The sequence below is a fragment of the Panthera uncia genome, chromosome B1 (genome assembly GCF_023721935.1).
Source record: "Panthera uncia isolate 11264 chromosome B1, Puncia_PCG_1.0, whole genome shotgun sequence".
In the NCBI taxonomy this organism is placed as follows: Eukaryota; Metazoa; Chordata; class Mammalia; order Carnivora; family Felidae; genus Panthera; species Panthera uncia.
Genome location: NC_064811.1, coordinates 34,706,092 through 34,720,284, shown reverse-complemented (window position 1 = coordinate 34,720,284; position 14,193 = coordinate 34,706,092). Strand labels below are relative to the sequence as shown.

Below are 14,193 nucleotides of genomic sequence, written 5' to 3'. Positions count from 1 at the left end.
CTAATAAATGCTTTTTAATGATGAACATTTCTATAATGCTTCTTTAAGAGATCATAATCTGATTTTTCTCACATTAAAATAACTGAAGTCACTTGAGAGACTTAGTTATACTTGCTGCATTTTAATTAACCTTCAGTGGCTATTAAAATGGAATGTAAGTTAAACTTTGAAGGAAAGGAAAAAAATGTTTTCCATTTCTCGTCTTGATTTATTTTCTGTATGAAAGCAGCTGTGTTTTTGATAGGTTTATGGTTTGCATGAATTAATATTTAAAGTGGTCCAGGCCAATGCATGGCTACTGCTGTAAATCTTGATGTTTATTTCTGCCTTATAAAATTCTGTCATGGCCTACCTGGAATTCAATATTCAGTGGACAAATTAATTGGTTCTCTTCGCAAATTTTTTAATAAGTAAATTATCTTACAAACAAATTTGCAAAAAATTAATTGCAACTTTTGTTTAGCTTGCTTCTAAGAACTTTTCTTAATAAAGCTCACAAAGCTTCTCAGCAAATAAATCTCCCGTAAGGAGGGGAAAAAGCTAGATTTTATACATGCTTACTTTGAATTAACAGCAACTTTCCTAGGTAAATCTGCTCTTGCAAAAACCGAGAGCAGAATATTAAAAAATAATAAATATTTTTATGTTTCATGGTTCTAGAATAGAAGCCATAAATGCAGTAAATACTGTTTGCTGTTTGTTTAGCTATTTCAAGCTTCATTTTTCACACTTTCAAGTTTATTAAGTTTAAAAAAAAAAAGGCAGCCTTGGGAGGCAGCTACTATGGAAAATTGCAGTTTGCATTTAAGATAAAATAGTATTTTCAGCTCCATGAAAAACCATTCCTGCTGAAACTGCTGTAGAAATTGTGAAGCTGCATGAGTGGAGAGTATTGAATCTGTGATCATAGTTTTCTCAGGTTGGTTTATCTCGATGTTCAATGCACTGTGTTTCATAAATAGTTATTAAAGTTGAGTAATATTCAGTTCTATGCAGTGTTATGTGTCATTGGCCTTTTGTGAATGTGCATGTTTTAAATTGCAAATTTTAAACATTTTGTCCTCTAATTGTTATTAAAAATGAAATAAACTGTACCATTACATAAAGGAATTGTTGCAGTTGTAATTGCTAGTTTTAAAAACTTTGTTGCTTTATAAAACTTTCAAAGCCAGTGTAATTATAGTCTGAGAAGGTGTCTCCACTTAATGGCATTTTAACATTTTGTTTATAACCCCAGTGATCTAGAAAATAGCCCTTCCTTTTAATCCAACTAAAGGAGACATGAGGGGGAACATGTGAAGTCTAGTTTGGTAAGAGACATGGTTAATTTGAGTACCCTCCCCCCAGTTTCTTTGAATAAAATTCCTGTATTTTGATTCTTCAGTCAGAAAAGCCTCCCAGGATTATCCCCATTCCATATTTAAATCAGCCTACAAGTCAACAGCTAATTCACGGTTCCATCCTTTCACCTCAGCAAACCTACCCAAGCTACATGGCCACATTTAGCCAGTAACATGTGAAGGAAGTAACCAAAAAATGTTACACATGTGACACAAAAGCACAAGAAACACTGGGTATGAGGACAATAGTCTTATCAGAAACAAGCGTCATCTGGTAAAAGAGAAACAAATGAAGCGGTGATTTTGGAAACTGCCGGAATGGGATTCGTTCCCAGAGAAACACTTGAGGGAGCAGTTTGAGAAGCCTCTGGTTTTACTAGCAAGGGCTGAGGGCCCCGCTTCCTCTCCCTCAGTCTTTCCAGGGACGTGGGCTGCACGTGGGCCTCCCAAGCAAAACCACAGCAAAACAACGTGTACAGAAAAGTTACCTGTGAATTATGTCAAACGATTTTCACCTGTATCTCCATGCCCCCTCGAAATGTGCACGCTGTTTATACTGACCCCGTGGTTTCGGATGCTAATACGCCCTAAATACTAAAGGAAGCAGCAAACTTGAAATAACGTTCTCATAAATTCAACATGTCTTCCCCATTTAAAGTTTGTGTGCGTATGGCATCTCTAAGCTCAGCTTCCATTTTGGTAACACAGAGCCACTCATTCTAATGAAAAAAGGTCTTCCTAACCTGGACAATTTCATTAGGAGGCTAGTCAAAATTTCTGGAAAATAGGAAATCTGTTTTACCATTGTTTTTATTTCATGTACAAACTAGGATTTCAAATAACAACTCTGTCAGAATAATTGCATTAATAACTAATTGCAGTTTTAAAACGTCCATATCCATGTCAAAATATGTCAACAGTTTGTCTCCGTAATAGTTTAATATATGTTTAATTTCTTATTTTTCCTGAGTGTATACTAAATAAGTGTTTTAGGTTGTGCAAAGGTAAACAGATCCCAGCCCAATGAACTGAATCAAATTCTTAACTGTGATTGTATATACTTTCAGGAACCTTTTTCATTATCTCACTTTAGAAATCTTACGGGTTTAAGTCAGTCTGGCAAGTTCTCCACCAAATGGAATAACTAACAATAACACCAAGAAAAAGCAAATAGGCAAGGAAAATAAGACGGAACAATCGATCCAATTGGACAATTAAAAGTACAATCTGTTGGCTTTAAAATGAAGATTCATTTTAAAGCAAATTTATTAAATACATTTTTCTAAAGCAGATGATAAAACGTACAGGTCATGAATACGCAGCGGGGTGGGAGAGTGCTCTATCCCTGGCAACGTGGGGAGGTTGGCCAGGTAGCAAAAGGAGCCATGGATTTTCATGACTCACTCCATCAACCACAGGGCCATTTTCTCTGTTCCCTGCACTCCAATCAGCAGTTAGATCTGCCCATCCCACCGCCAACAATTCTTAGCCTTTTTGTTTCTATTCTAGGGTATTTCATCTGCTTTCTATTATTTGTCATTAATTACAACACAGCTCCCTCCCCACTAGAATGCAAGGGATTGGAAACAGTGACTCTAACTTATTTCTCAAGATAACCCAAAGCAATAAGGTACCACTAATATGTCCATTTTACAAATGAGAAAACTGAGGGGGCGCCTGGGTGGCTCAGTCCGTTAAGCATCTGACTTTGGCTCAGGTCATGATCTCGCGGTCCATGAGTGCGAGCCCCGTGTCAGGCTCTGTGCTGACAGCTCAGAGCCTGGAGCCTGCTTCGGATTCTGCGTCTCCCTCTCTCTGCCCTTCCCCACTCACGCTCTGTCTGTCTCTCAAAAACAAACATTAAAAAAAAAAATTTTTTTCTAATGAGAAATCTGAGACACAGTGAAGTAAGTGGCCCAAAGTCACTCAGCTTATAATAAGTGACAGACCCAGAAAACTAAGCCAGGCACTATAACTCCAAAATCCATGCTAGATCATCTGGTCTCCCAAGTTTCTCATGTGTAAAGGGAGATGTGTTTGTCATCTAGTATTTCTATTCGCACTTTACATTTAATTCTGTGTTTCATGCTGTAGCACAGCTCTACTGACTGTTACAATCCCCTCTCTCTATAGGATTTGTACAATATCACACAATCAATCACTTTGTCTCCAATAGATTTTCTGAAAAGTAGGTTGGCTGATTTTTTCCCAAGAAAATTAGACCTTCTAGAAATTCTAGAACTTGCATTCCAGTGGGGAGGGAGCTGTGTGGTTATGTATCATAAAGAATGTAGAATTTCAAAGCAGACTGCCTGGGTTCAAATCTTGGCTCTGCTATTATTGTCTGGCCTTGGGCATAGTGTTTGACCTTGCTGCTTTGATTTCTTCATCTGCAAAACAGGCGTGATAACAACCCTCACTTCAGGGGTGTGAGGATTAAATATTACAGTTCATAAAGACTTGAGACACACGTGGTGCTTAGTAAATGTTACCCATTATTTGCATAAGTACCTTTCAAAGTGTAGAACTTCCGTTCTTCAAAATAATCATGGTTTTAGGATGTTTGGACTCTAATTCTTGGGGAAAGTAATAAAGCATCAATCAGCCCAATTTCCGCCATACTTTGGTGCTGTGGCAGGTTGTGGCGAGCCTCTCTTTGGAAATTTCAGGAGATTTGACGTTACCCTTGCTCTCTAGGCTAAAATGAAGACGTGATCAAGCTGCTCTCCTTCATGGACCTCGTCAAGGTTCCCCTTACATGTGATGTATATCCAACCACCCTAGTTTTCAAGACCTCTGATACTGAGCCTGCTCATCTCTTCACCCTCACTCTTTGAATTGGCTAGTTTCCAGACTGCTCCTTGTTCTTTTATGCTGGTGGGTGCTTCTCTGCCATTCTACCAGTTCTTTCCTTTGCTTAATATGCTCTTCCTCTCATTCCTAGCACTGCTCTCTGCCCCCCCCCCCCAGCCTTCCTCACTCAGATCCCATACATCCAGAAGCCCAGGTTCGATCTCAACCCCTCCAGAAAAGCGAGGTGCCCTTTGTATGTGCCGCCTGGACACTCTACACATCCCATATCATTGCAGTTACCAGAACGAATTCTAAGCGTCGGTTTGTGGGTTCATCTTCCCCTAAGTGACTGCGAGCTCCTGGAAAGCAGGAAAGACAATGTGCTTCTTTTATAGAGCCTCTGTAACAGCTTATCCCAAGGACTTACCGTCATGCCTGGGTCTGTGGAGATAGTGGCTTTTTGAATCAGACCTGTGTTTTATTCATCTTGACACTCCCAAACCCTAGCACAGTGCCTCACCCAGAGACGGTGTCCAGTAAATGCTTGCCGGACGGACCATATCTGGAAATCTGCCACAGGATGGCCAAGTTGCCTGCCTTGGGTGTGTAAATAATAACATCAGCTACATATCGTTCAGGGAGAAGTCCAAAGGCATGTATTATGTCAACAAGTAGGTGGGGATATGATTTGATTCAGCATCACTGAGTGCCAGGTTACGATGAGGACACAACGTCTCCGTATTTTAAACAGCTTGGAGCCCACGAACTTGATTGCCGCACACGGCTAAGGAAGAGAAGTTTGCAGGTGTGAATGTTTTGAATTCCTTAGCATTATTTTGCCTAATGGAACTGCTCTCCAGAGGGATGGCAAATAGAAGTACAGCCACTAGAGAAGGCTGACAAGCTAGATGGTTTTCAGCGGAGGCGGTTCTGCCCTCTAGAGGACATTGTGGAATTGTGTGGAGACAGCTGGGATGGAGGGGGAGGGGCAGGTGTCATGGGTATTCATTGGTGGGTCTTTGTCTTGACAGAGATCCTACAGTGCACAGGTTAGTCCACCCAACAAAGACTTGACCGTCGGTGTGACTTTGGAATGTTCCTTTGGGTGGAAAAACCTAATCCTACTTTACCTATAAAGTATCTTTGACACTGTTTTAATATACACTGGATTTTCCAGATACATAACGACTGTGAAAATCAAAAGGAGATCAGACCTTGCTTTGTTTGGAAAAATCACATTAACAGCAATAATGCAACAGGGGGTGTGGGTTGCCAGTCTAGCAACCCTGCATCAGTCTGGATTTGGAGCTATCGCTTTTCGGTCATTCTGCGTAGAGGTGCAAATCTAGGACCTTCGTTAGGTCTACTGAAACTGTCACATTTGGAAGTATTTTCCTTTTCTTTCTCCTATTTACCATTAAGACACTGTATTGATTTTTAAAAATTGTATCTGTAAGTGATTAATATTACCTATAAATTTCAATTTAGGACAGTTAAAGGGATGGCACAAAATATTTGTTCTAAGGAGAGCTCACTGGGCCCAACAGAGTTGACAGTCATAGCTTCGGAGATTGGGACTGGGTTTCATGCTTTACCCCACAGTGGATTTCATGCACAGAAACTTCAAAACCTCAAAGTAGGCGTTCCCTTGCTGTTTCAGACTGGTTTTGTATGAAGCTCCAGGACCGACTGTGTGACCTTGGGCAAGTGACTTCACTCCTCCAAGTGCGTAAAATAGGAATTCTAATGCCTCCCTGTTTGAAGTTGTTTGGAGGATGAAAGGAATTAGCGCATATAAATATTTGGAATAGTTTTTGGCTCATAAGAGCCCAGTAGAGATTAGCTTTTAAAATATCAAAGGAGCAATATATAACAAACATGAATAAAACCAGTCTAATGACAAAGGAGTGTGTACCAGAGGCATGCTCACAAATGTTTCTCCTTCTACTGTTCGGCCATCCCTCTTTCCCTTCTTGCCTCCCTCCCAACCTGCCCCCCCCCTTCTTCCTTTCATTTCTTATTTTGGGCAATATGGGATATCTGAAGTCACCACTTTGGTCACGGGAGAAAGCAGAGGACCAGAAGTCAGAGCTCCTCTGCCATCAGACCGAGCAAAGGCACAATACCGTTGAATTTGTTTCCTCAGCTAGAAAGCAAAAGGGTAAGGCCAAACAACTCCCCCAGGTTAGAATTCTAAGTGGCTCTATTAAAAAGAGCTACTGGGGCACATGGGTGGTTCAGTCGGTTACGCGTCTGACTCTTGGTTTAGGCTCAGGCCATGATCTCAGTCTGTGGGTTCCAGCCCCACATTGGGCTCTATCCTCACAGTGCAGACAGTGCAGAGCCCGCTTGGAATTCTCTCTCTCTCCCGCTCTGCCCCTCCCCAGCTCGCACACTCTCTCTCTCAAGATAAATAAACTTTAAACAAAAAGAGAGAGAGCTACTCAAGGGGGCCTGGCTGGCTCCATTGAGCATCTGACTCTTTTTTTTTTTTTTTTTTAATTTTTTTTTTTCAACGTTTATTTATTTTTGGGACAGAGAGAGACAGAGCATGAACGGGGGAGGGACAGAGAGAGAGGGAGACACAGAATCGGAAACAGGATCCAGGCTCTGAGCCATCAGCCCAGAGCCTGACGCGGGGCTCGAACTCACGGACCGTGAGATCGTGACCTGGCCAAAGTCGGACGCTTAACCGACTGCGCCACCCAGGCGCCCCGAGCATCTGACTCTTGATCTCTGCTCAGGTCATGATCCCAGGGTCGTGGATGGAGCCCCGTGTCGGGCTCTGTGCTGGGCATGGCGCCTGCTTAAGAGTCTCTCTCTCCCTCTGCCCCTCTCCCCATTTGTGCACTCTCTCCGTAAAATAAAATAAATTATAAAAAGAGCTACTGAGGGATGCCTGGCTGGCTCAGCCAATTAGAGCATGTGACGCTTGACCTCAGGGTCCTGAGTTCAAGCCCCACTTTGGGTGTAGAGCTTACTTTTAAAAAAAATAAAAATGGTTGTATTTAAAAATATATATAAAAAGAGCTATTGAGGGTCACATATCGTAGCATGAATTCGTATAAACTGGGGCTCCAAAACAACACCCACAGGGGTCAAGTAGGTAACAAAATTGAGGGAAAGGGGCCAGGTTGTGGAGACCAGGCAGGAGGCTGGTGAATGACGAGTGTCTTGTCTGAAAAGGGCTGGCCTGGCCCAATGGCAGTATAGGAACCTCAGTGCCACATCTTCCTCATGTCACGAGAAGCCAGAAATCCAGACTCTTATGAGAAATGTTCCGATTTTTAAATCTCTAAGAATTCACTTCCTTCGCTGCTCTCCACAAGCCCTGATGTGGAAAAGAGCTTTTTAACGTAATGCAAAATCAGTGTAGGATTTTTTAATTTCAAAATATGAAGTAAGTGAAGACATCTTCTTTTATTGAATAGCAGAGAGTATCATTAAGAAGATAAAATGAAGCACTTTGATCTAAAATTTCAAGTTCACAAAAACATAAAGTACTTTATTTATTCTAACCCAGCAGGATATATGCCCAAATGTGATCATCAGACATGGAACTGAGTGGCACGTAAGATATGTAATATTCGGTGATTATAACCCAATAGATGGACTTTGAACGCCACAGTTATTATTAACATAAAAAATTTCAGTGTGGACTACTAAATAATTAGTACCGTCAATGTGGTAAATACATTAAATTACAAATCTTTACATTTGTACAGGACTCATTTTACAAATAAATGTTTTAAGACTCAGCTGTCCAACTTTCATTTAAACACTAAATGCTGTTGAACAAAAAGTCTGCAATAAATATTCCCTCGGGTGGGTGCGGGAAATGCTTTTACATAAGATCTGTTTACAATGAATATCTGAGTAAATATTTAAAATTTTAAACTCCATGTGGTTACTGAAATCTTGTATTCTGAAAAAGCTCTTATATTTTAAACAAAATTTAATTATTAATTTAAAAAGTAACTCTTCTCGCGATGCTAACGTTATTCTTGGTTAGGTTTCTCCCAAAATCGTAAATGGGTTGCTCACTGTCCCTTCAGGTTGCTTAGTTGTTAATTTTTTTTTTTAAGAGAACCTTCAATAATTACTATCAGGTATTTTACTTTGCTTATTTATGTATATATTTGTACTAAGACTCACTAAACAACTCAAAAGAACATGTAGGCCTTTCCTAAACATTATAGCTGAGTTGTCTAATTAATACATTTTCAGCCAATTTGCAACTGTAAATTGATCTGGTGCCTATTTTGAATAAAAGCAGCATAAGTTGAAATGTAATAATCACCACGTTTTCAAGGCCAGAAAGCAATTCTCTTAACGCACCCGTTCTGTGATGGGAGCTGGGAACCTTAAGACTAAGAAGGCGCTGTATTTTCCTAGCGCATTCCTCCATGACATCGCCGGCTCCCAGGGAAATTTCCCCAGAAATACTTGCAGCAATGGCGACAGCACTCCACCTGTCTGCCGTTGTACGACGGGCTGGATTTATCGCTGTGGCCCGTCAGCTGGAACTGAAGTCCGGGCAGCTCTTCGCAGGCAGCGGGGGCTCCTGCTGGAGTGGGTAAGCGAAGTACTGGGGTGACACCAGGAAACCGGATGGCTGGGTCAGGTGGATGGGGTGGCCCGTGGTGTAAGGTGGAGGCGGGGAGGGCACCAGGCAGCCCGGCTCTGCTCTGGCAAAGGAGAATCTGCGGATGGAGCCCCCGGTGGAGCTGGAGCTGGTGGCCGTGCTGGACTGTCTGGAAGGTGCCCTGAGGCTTGTGGAAGTCAAGATCATGGGCAGGGTCTCCGTCTGATAGCTGCGGAGTGAGAAGCGGATTGGCTGCTGTGAGGGCTCCTTGGGTCTCAAGCAGGTGCAGCAATAAATAGCCACTAAAGAGCCCAGGATGATGAAGGCAATGAAGATAGAGCCAACGATGAGGAAGGGGACGTAGACGGGCTCTAAAAGGTAAAACAAAAAAGACACACACAGGTGTTTGGACGAGTCTCCCAAACTCCAGGCACCTTTGGGGGTGGGGGGGGGGGGAGGTGAGTGACCCAGTATGACCACCGCTGTCAGCCCAGCCTCTCAGATATGGTAACCTCTAAAGTGCAAACTGAGATGACCCAATATTCTTGCTCCGAGCAGGGAGGAAGCAAACTGATACTGTAGCCTCTGTTAGCAATTAGACGTTATATTGCACATCTGGAAGTCAGAAGGGACAGAATCTACCCTCCTGTTCATGCACTGGAGGGAGGGAAAGTGTGAGTTTTTTGGTTACCAGAACTTCTGGATGTAAACCCAGGTTTTTGGTAGTTTTACCACAGTGGGGCACTGAGGGCTCTGACCCATCTCCGAAGCTGAAAATTCATCTCCCATCCAAGAATCTCCAATCTAAGCAAAGAGAGCCAGGCCTGTAAATGAGCCCTCCATTACGAGACTATGGAAAGAACCACAGAAAGAAATCCACGGTGCGCCTGGGTGGCTCAGTCAGTTAAGGTCTGACTTCAGCTCAGGTCATGATCTCACAATTCATGAGTCTGAGCCCCTCATCCGGCTCTGTGCTGACAGCTCAGAGCCTGGAGCCTGCTTCAGATTCTGTGTCTCCCTCTCTCTCTCTGCCCCTCCCCTGCTCACTCTCTGTCTCTCTCAAAAATAAATAAACATTAAAAAATAAATAAAAATAGGGGCGCCTGGCTGGCTCAGTCCACTAACCGTCCGACTTCAGCTCAGGTCATGATCTCGTGGTTCGTGAGTTTGAGCCCCGTGTCGGGTTCTGTGCTGACAGCTCAGAGTCTGGAGCCTGTCTCAGATTCTGTGTCTCCATCACTCTCTGCCGCTCCCCCACTTGTGTTCTGTCTGTCTCTCTCAAAATTAACATTAAAAAGTTTTTTTAAATAAATAAAAATAAAAGTTTTAAAGAACTCCATAGTGGGCCCAAACGAACTGTGTCTGTGACTGCATCTTAAATTGTCATCTCTGGACACTTCTTCCTGGAAATGATTTGGGATGCCCACCCCAGCTGCCACACCTCTTCCCCTCAATTTCCACCCAAACTGTGGGAAGGTCTGGCCAACCTTAGATCATGAGGTAGCTCTTGGTGTTGGTGGCCCCAACTTTCCATGAGGGCATCCCTCCGTCAGAGCAAACCCATTTCCTTCTCTCTGTGCACGGCAGACATAAAATCTCCTACCCCTGAGGCACCTTTGGGACATTCTCCAAGTGTCTCTCCTGTCTGATAGGGCCACCTCTGGATGCAGCCTCCAGCTTAGAAGTAGAACCAAGAAAACCTGCATTAAACTAAGACCCTACTGTGTGCCTCTTACTTATGACCTGATTCAGCTCTCCTGGACACTCGGTGAGGAAGGCATGGTACTCTCTGTTCTCCAGATGTGGCAACATACTCATGTTTGACCTTCCCAAAGACACACAAGCAGTGATGGACAGGGAACGATCAACCCCGAGGGTTGGGGGTTCCTCGGTGTAAGCTCTACCGTCTACCGCCCCTTCTGCCATGTTTAGTAGCACCCTGTGGAAGGGGAGGGGAGCGTGACTGACCAGCCACTTACTCCCCCACTGTTCTAAACATCCATACACTCACTTAATTCAGTTTGTCTCCTCTGAGAGCAATATGTGCATTTAAAAGTTTTTTTTCTTTAACGTTTATTTTTGAGAGGGGAGAGGGGAGAGGGGGCAGAGAGGGAGACACAGAATCCGAAGCAGGCTCCAGGCTCTGAGCTGTCAGCACAGAGCCCGATGCTGGGCTAGAACCCACCAACCTTGAGATGGGAGGCTTAACCCACCGAGCCACTCAGGCGCCCCAGCAATACACGCATTTTAGAGCTGAGAAGAGGCCCAGAGAGTTAAGTCACTTGCCCAAGTGACCCAGCTGGCAAGAGGCAGTCACCGGCCAAGGTCCCTGAGATTTTGGCTAACCGCACCTCAGTGAGTGTGGATGCTGCCCTCTCTCCTGCTGGCCTGGGCAACACTGCGGAGCCTGGAGGCCCAGGACAGAATCCCCGATGCAGACTGCGCTCTTAAAGTCTGTGCAGAAAGCAAATGGGTCCCCCCGGGTGAGTGGAGGAAAGCCAGGGGAACGAGTCTGTATTTTTTTTTTAACACACCAGGATGGCCTTGAGTTCTCTGCTTTCCCCCCAGCATCTTCTCTCCAGAAACCAATTCCCCAATCCCCCAGAAGTTAAAGTCCTTGAGAGTATAATGGGGTTCTAAGACAAACCAGGGTCTGCTTTTCCTCTGGGTCCTTACTCTCTCTGCGGGCGGGGTTGGGGCGTTGTGGGGGGACTTCGGGCACCATTAATTCTTTCCCGGGGAACTTCTGGTGCCCGCGTCAGACCTCTGCTGTGGCGTTCTGGGGTGTCACCCATTCTTAGCTCCGCCCGCTCCCCGGGTTTCCACCGGTAAAACCATCGCCTCAAGCTCCAACGGGTTTCCCAGACGTTCCCATTCAGGTGGAAAGCTTTATTTTCTTTCCCTTTTTTTTTTTTTTAAGGTGTAAAGTTCCTCTGCTGGGGTCTTGATTTATTCCGCTCTGAAGTGAGCGGAAATTTGACCCGTGTTTTCCGACAGGAGAATAGGGGGCGGGCAGCCCCTGCGACCCTGGTTTCTAAATCTCCACCTCGAGGACCTGGGCATTTCTGAAAGGCGTGACAATAGGGGGTGGGTCGGAGAGGGTAATTCGATGCAGAGAAATGAAAGGAAGTCGGGAGAACGAGACACAGGCTTAGGATAGCTACCAAAGATCCACCAAAAAAAAAGTGGGGAGGGAGGATAAACGTGGCTGTAGTTCCTTTAGCCCTGCGGGGCTGCAGATGAGCGCTCCCCGAGAGTTGCGGCCCCCGCCGCCGGCAGTTCCCCGGGTGACCCGGGCGCTCGATGGGGAGCCTCCACCGCCCTAGAAAACCGCAATCCGACCTGGCGCTGTCCCGGTAGCTTCTTCCCCTGACCTCCCGCGTTCCCGAGACCTACTACTGTCTTGCCCGGGGTCAACGGGTGCAAGCCCTGTGGTCTTCGCCGTCCCTTGCAAACTTTCCTCGGGCCGACCCGTGGAGACCGCGCGTGGCGGGAATCGGGATTGCAAAGCAATTAGGGCGCCTGACCCGAAACGCGACCACCCGCTCCGGCCCCGATGCCCCCACCTTGGCCGCTCCAACGCGCGCAGACCCAGGACCGCCTGGGGCGCACACCCGCGGGCGCCGGGCTGAGGCCGAGGGCCCGCACTTACGCGCGGTGATGCCCGGGTGCTCCAGCTCGCCGCGGTCGTTGGTGCAGCTTCCCTGCTCCAGCCTGGCGTCGGCCGCGGCGCAGCAGTAGCGCAGCGCGCAGGAGCCGCAGCAGATGGTGGCGTCCGGGGTGTCGAAGTCCTCCGGGCACTGGAAGCCCTCGTGGTAGTTGCCCTGCACGTCCACCCAGCCGTGGCAGTATTCTCCGGACTGCTGGGCGCCCGCCGGGCTCCAGCGCAGCCAGCCCAGGAGGAGCCAGAGCGCCAGCAGCGCCCCCATCGCCGCTGGGCGCCCGGGGCGGCCGGGAGGGGGACGCGCGGGGCCGGAGAGCGGAGGGCTGAGCGCCTCGGTGCCGCCTCCCCCGGGGCGCGGCGCGGGCGGCTGGCCGCGGCGTCCGAGGCCCCTCTGGCGGGGGTTAGCGGGGGCCGGGGAGGCGGCAGCGGCTGCGCGGCGGACTCCGCAGGCCAGGCGTCTGCATGGTGCGCGGGGTCGGAAGGCGAGGGCCCGCGGGAGGCGCCGGCAGAGGCTGCTGCTGGGGCTGCTACTGCCGCCCTTCGCCGGTCTCATACTGCGACCCGCGCCAGGGGCGCGCTGAACCCTCGGCCGCCGCCCTCCCCGCTCCTCAAGGGAGCCATCGCGTCCCGGGCGGGCGACCCCAGCGCCGCGCAGCGCCCCTCCTCGGGGCCGTCGCCGGGGGTCCGGAGCGGAGCCCGAAGGAGGAAGAATTCGAGATCCCCACGTGCAGGCGCCCGGGACCGGCGGCCCCTGCACCCCCGCCCCTGTCTGTCACCGGAGCAGGAGTCAGCCCCGCCGCGGCCAAGTACAAACGGCCTCCCGGTTGCTGACGGCTCTGCCTGCAAGGCGTCCTTTAAAAAGGAAGAGGGAGGGGGAGACGCCGAGGGTTAAGAAAGAGTCCGCCCTCCCGGGTCGTGCCGCTGGAGCTAATCACCGCGGGAGCGCGGCGCGGGCCGCCGTTGCCCCTGCGCTTTCTGGTTAGTGCGCCCCCCTCCGCCCCTCCCGGGCCCCCCCCCCCGCCCACCGCGCTCCCCCAGGACTGAGCTCTGGACGTGCGGGCATCAGGCCTTCACACACACACACACACACACACACACACACACACACACACCCCAAGTTTCGCTCGGCCCACAGAGCTCCGCAGAGCGAGTGCGAGAGCTGCGGGTTTCCGCTGCCATCCACGCGCGTCGGCGCGCGGGTGGAGACGCGCGGTTGCCGTGTATGGGTGTAATAAAAAGCGGGTGCGGCGACTGAACTTTGTCGAATCTTCCGTCGCCTGTTGCACAGATGCGGACTCGATCCTGGGACACCTGTTCTAAAGGTTCAGAAAGGACAATGTGATTTTAAGGGGCCGCCGACATTTGCACTAAGTTTTCCACCGAAAAGTTTCCATTTCTAAGAGGAACGGCACGTTTTCACAAACAGACACACACACGCACTCCCCCCCCCAGCCCCCCCAACCTGCGTGCGGGCGGGTGAAGAATCGCCGGTCACCTCCACCAGCCGAGAGCAGCTCGAAAACCCTCAAAAAGCACGACTTCGTTCACGCCCACAAAGGAAATAAGGGAACAAAATTAATGATAATTGAGCAGATCTGAACTTCTGTTCGGGCAAAGAAACACATTTATTTAAATGATGTGTCCCCTGTGTGCTATTTTCGGGGGCACCGCTCCTTTAGCGGCGTAAGTGCCTTATGAAACTGATGTTATGTGAAACCCAGGCTAAACTCAGGCATTTATTTTTACTGCGTCCTGAACTTCCTCTCATCGTTTACTGCTATGTGTGAATATGGTCCACGTATCTCAACCAA

At 47.6% G+C, this 14,193-nt stretch overlaps 1 protein-coding gene across 1 annotated transcript; it reads right to left on the bottom strand.

Moving 5' to 3' along the window:
- Positions 1 to 7,514: 7,514 nt before the first annotated feature.
- SHISA3 (shisa family member 3) lies at positions 7,515 to 12,647 on the bottom strand. The gene is made up of 2 exons (XM_049630434.1): positions 12,371 to 12,647; positions 7,515 to 9,089 (listed from the first exon to the last, which is right to left on the bottom strand). The coding sequence occupies exons 1-2, from the start codon at positions 12,645 to 12,647 to the stop codon at positions 8,650 to 8,652; spliced, it is 717 nt and encodes a 238-aa protein (XP_049486391.1). The 3' UTR covers positions 7,515 to 8,649.
- Positions 12,648 to 14,193: the final 1,546 nt, after the last annotated feature.

Excerpts from the sequence above, each read along its gene's own strand:
- SHISA3 (XM_049630434.1), bottom strand. The coding sequence starts at position 12,647 with ATGGGGGCGCTGCTGGCGCTCTGGCTCCTCCTGGGCTGGCTGCGCTGG. Across the intron at positions 9,090-12,370 it reads GCACCCGGGCATCACCGCGC|AGCCCGTCTACGTCCCCTTC; the intron begins GTAAGTGCGGGC and ends TTTACCTTTTAG.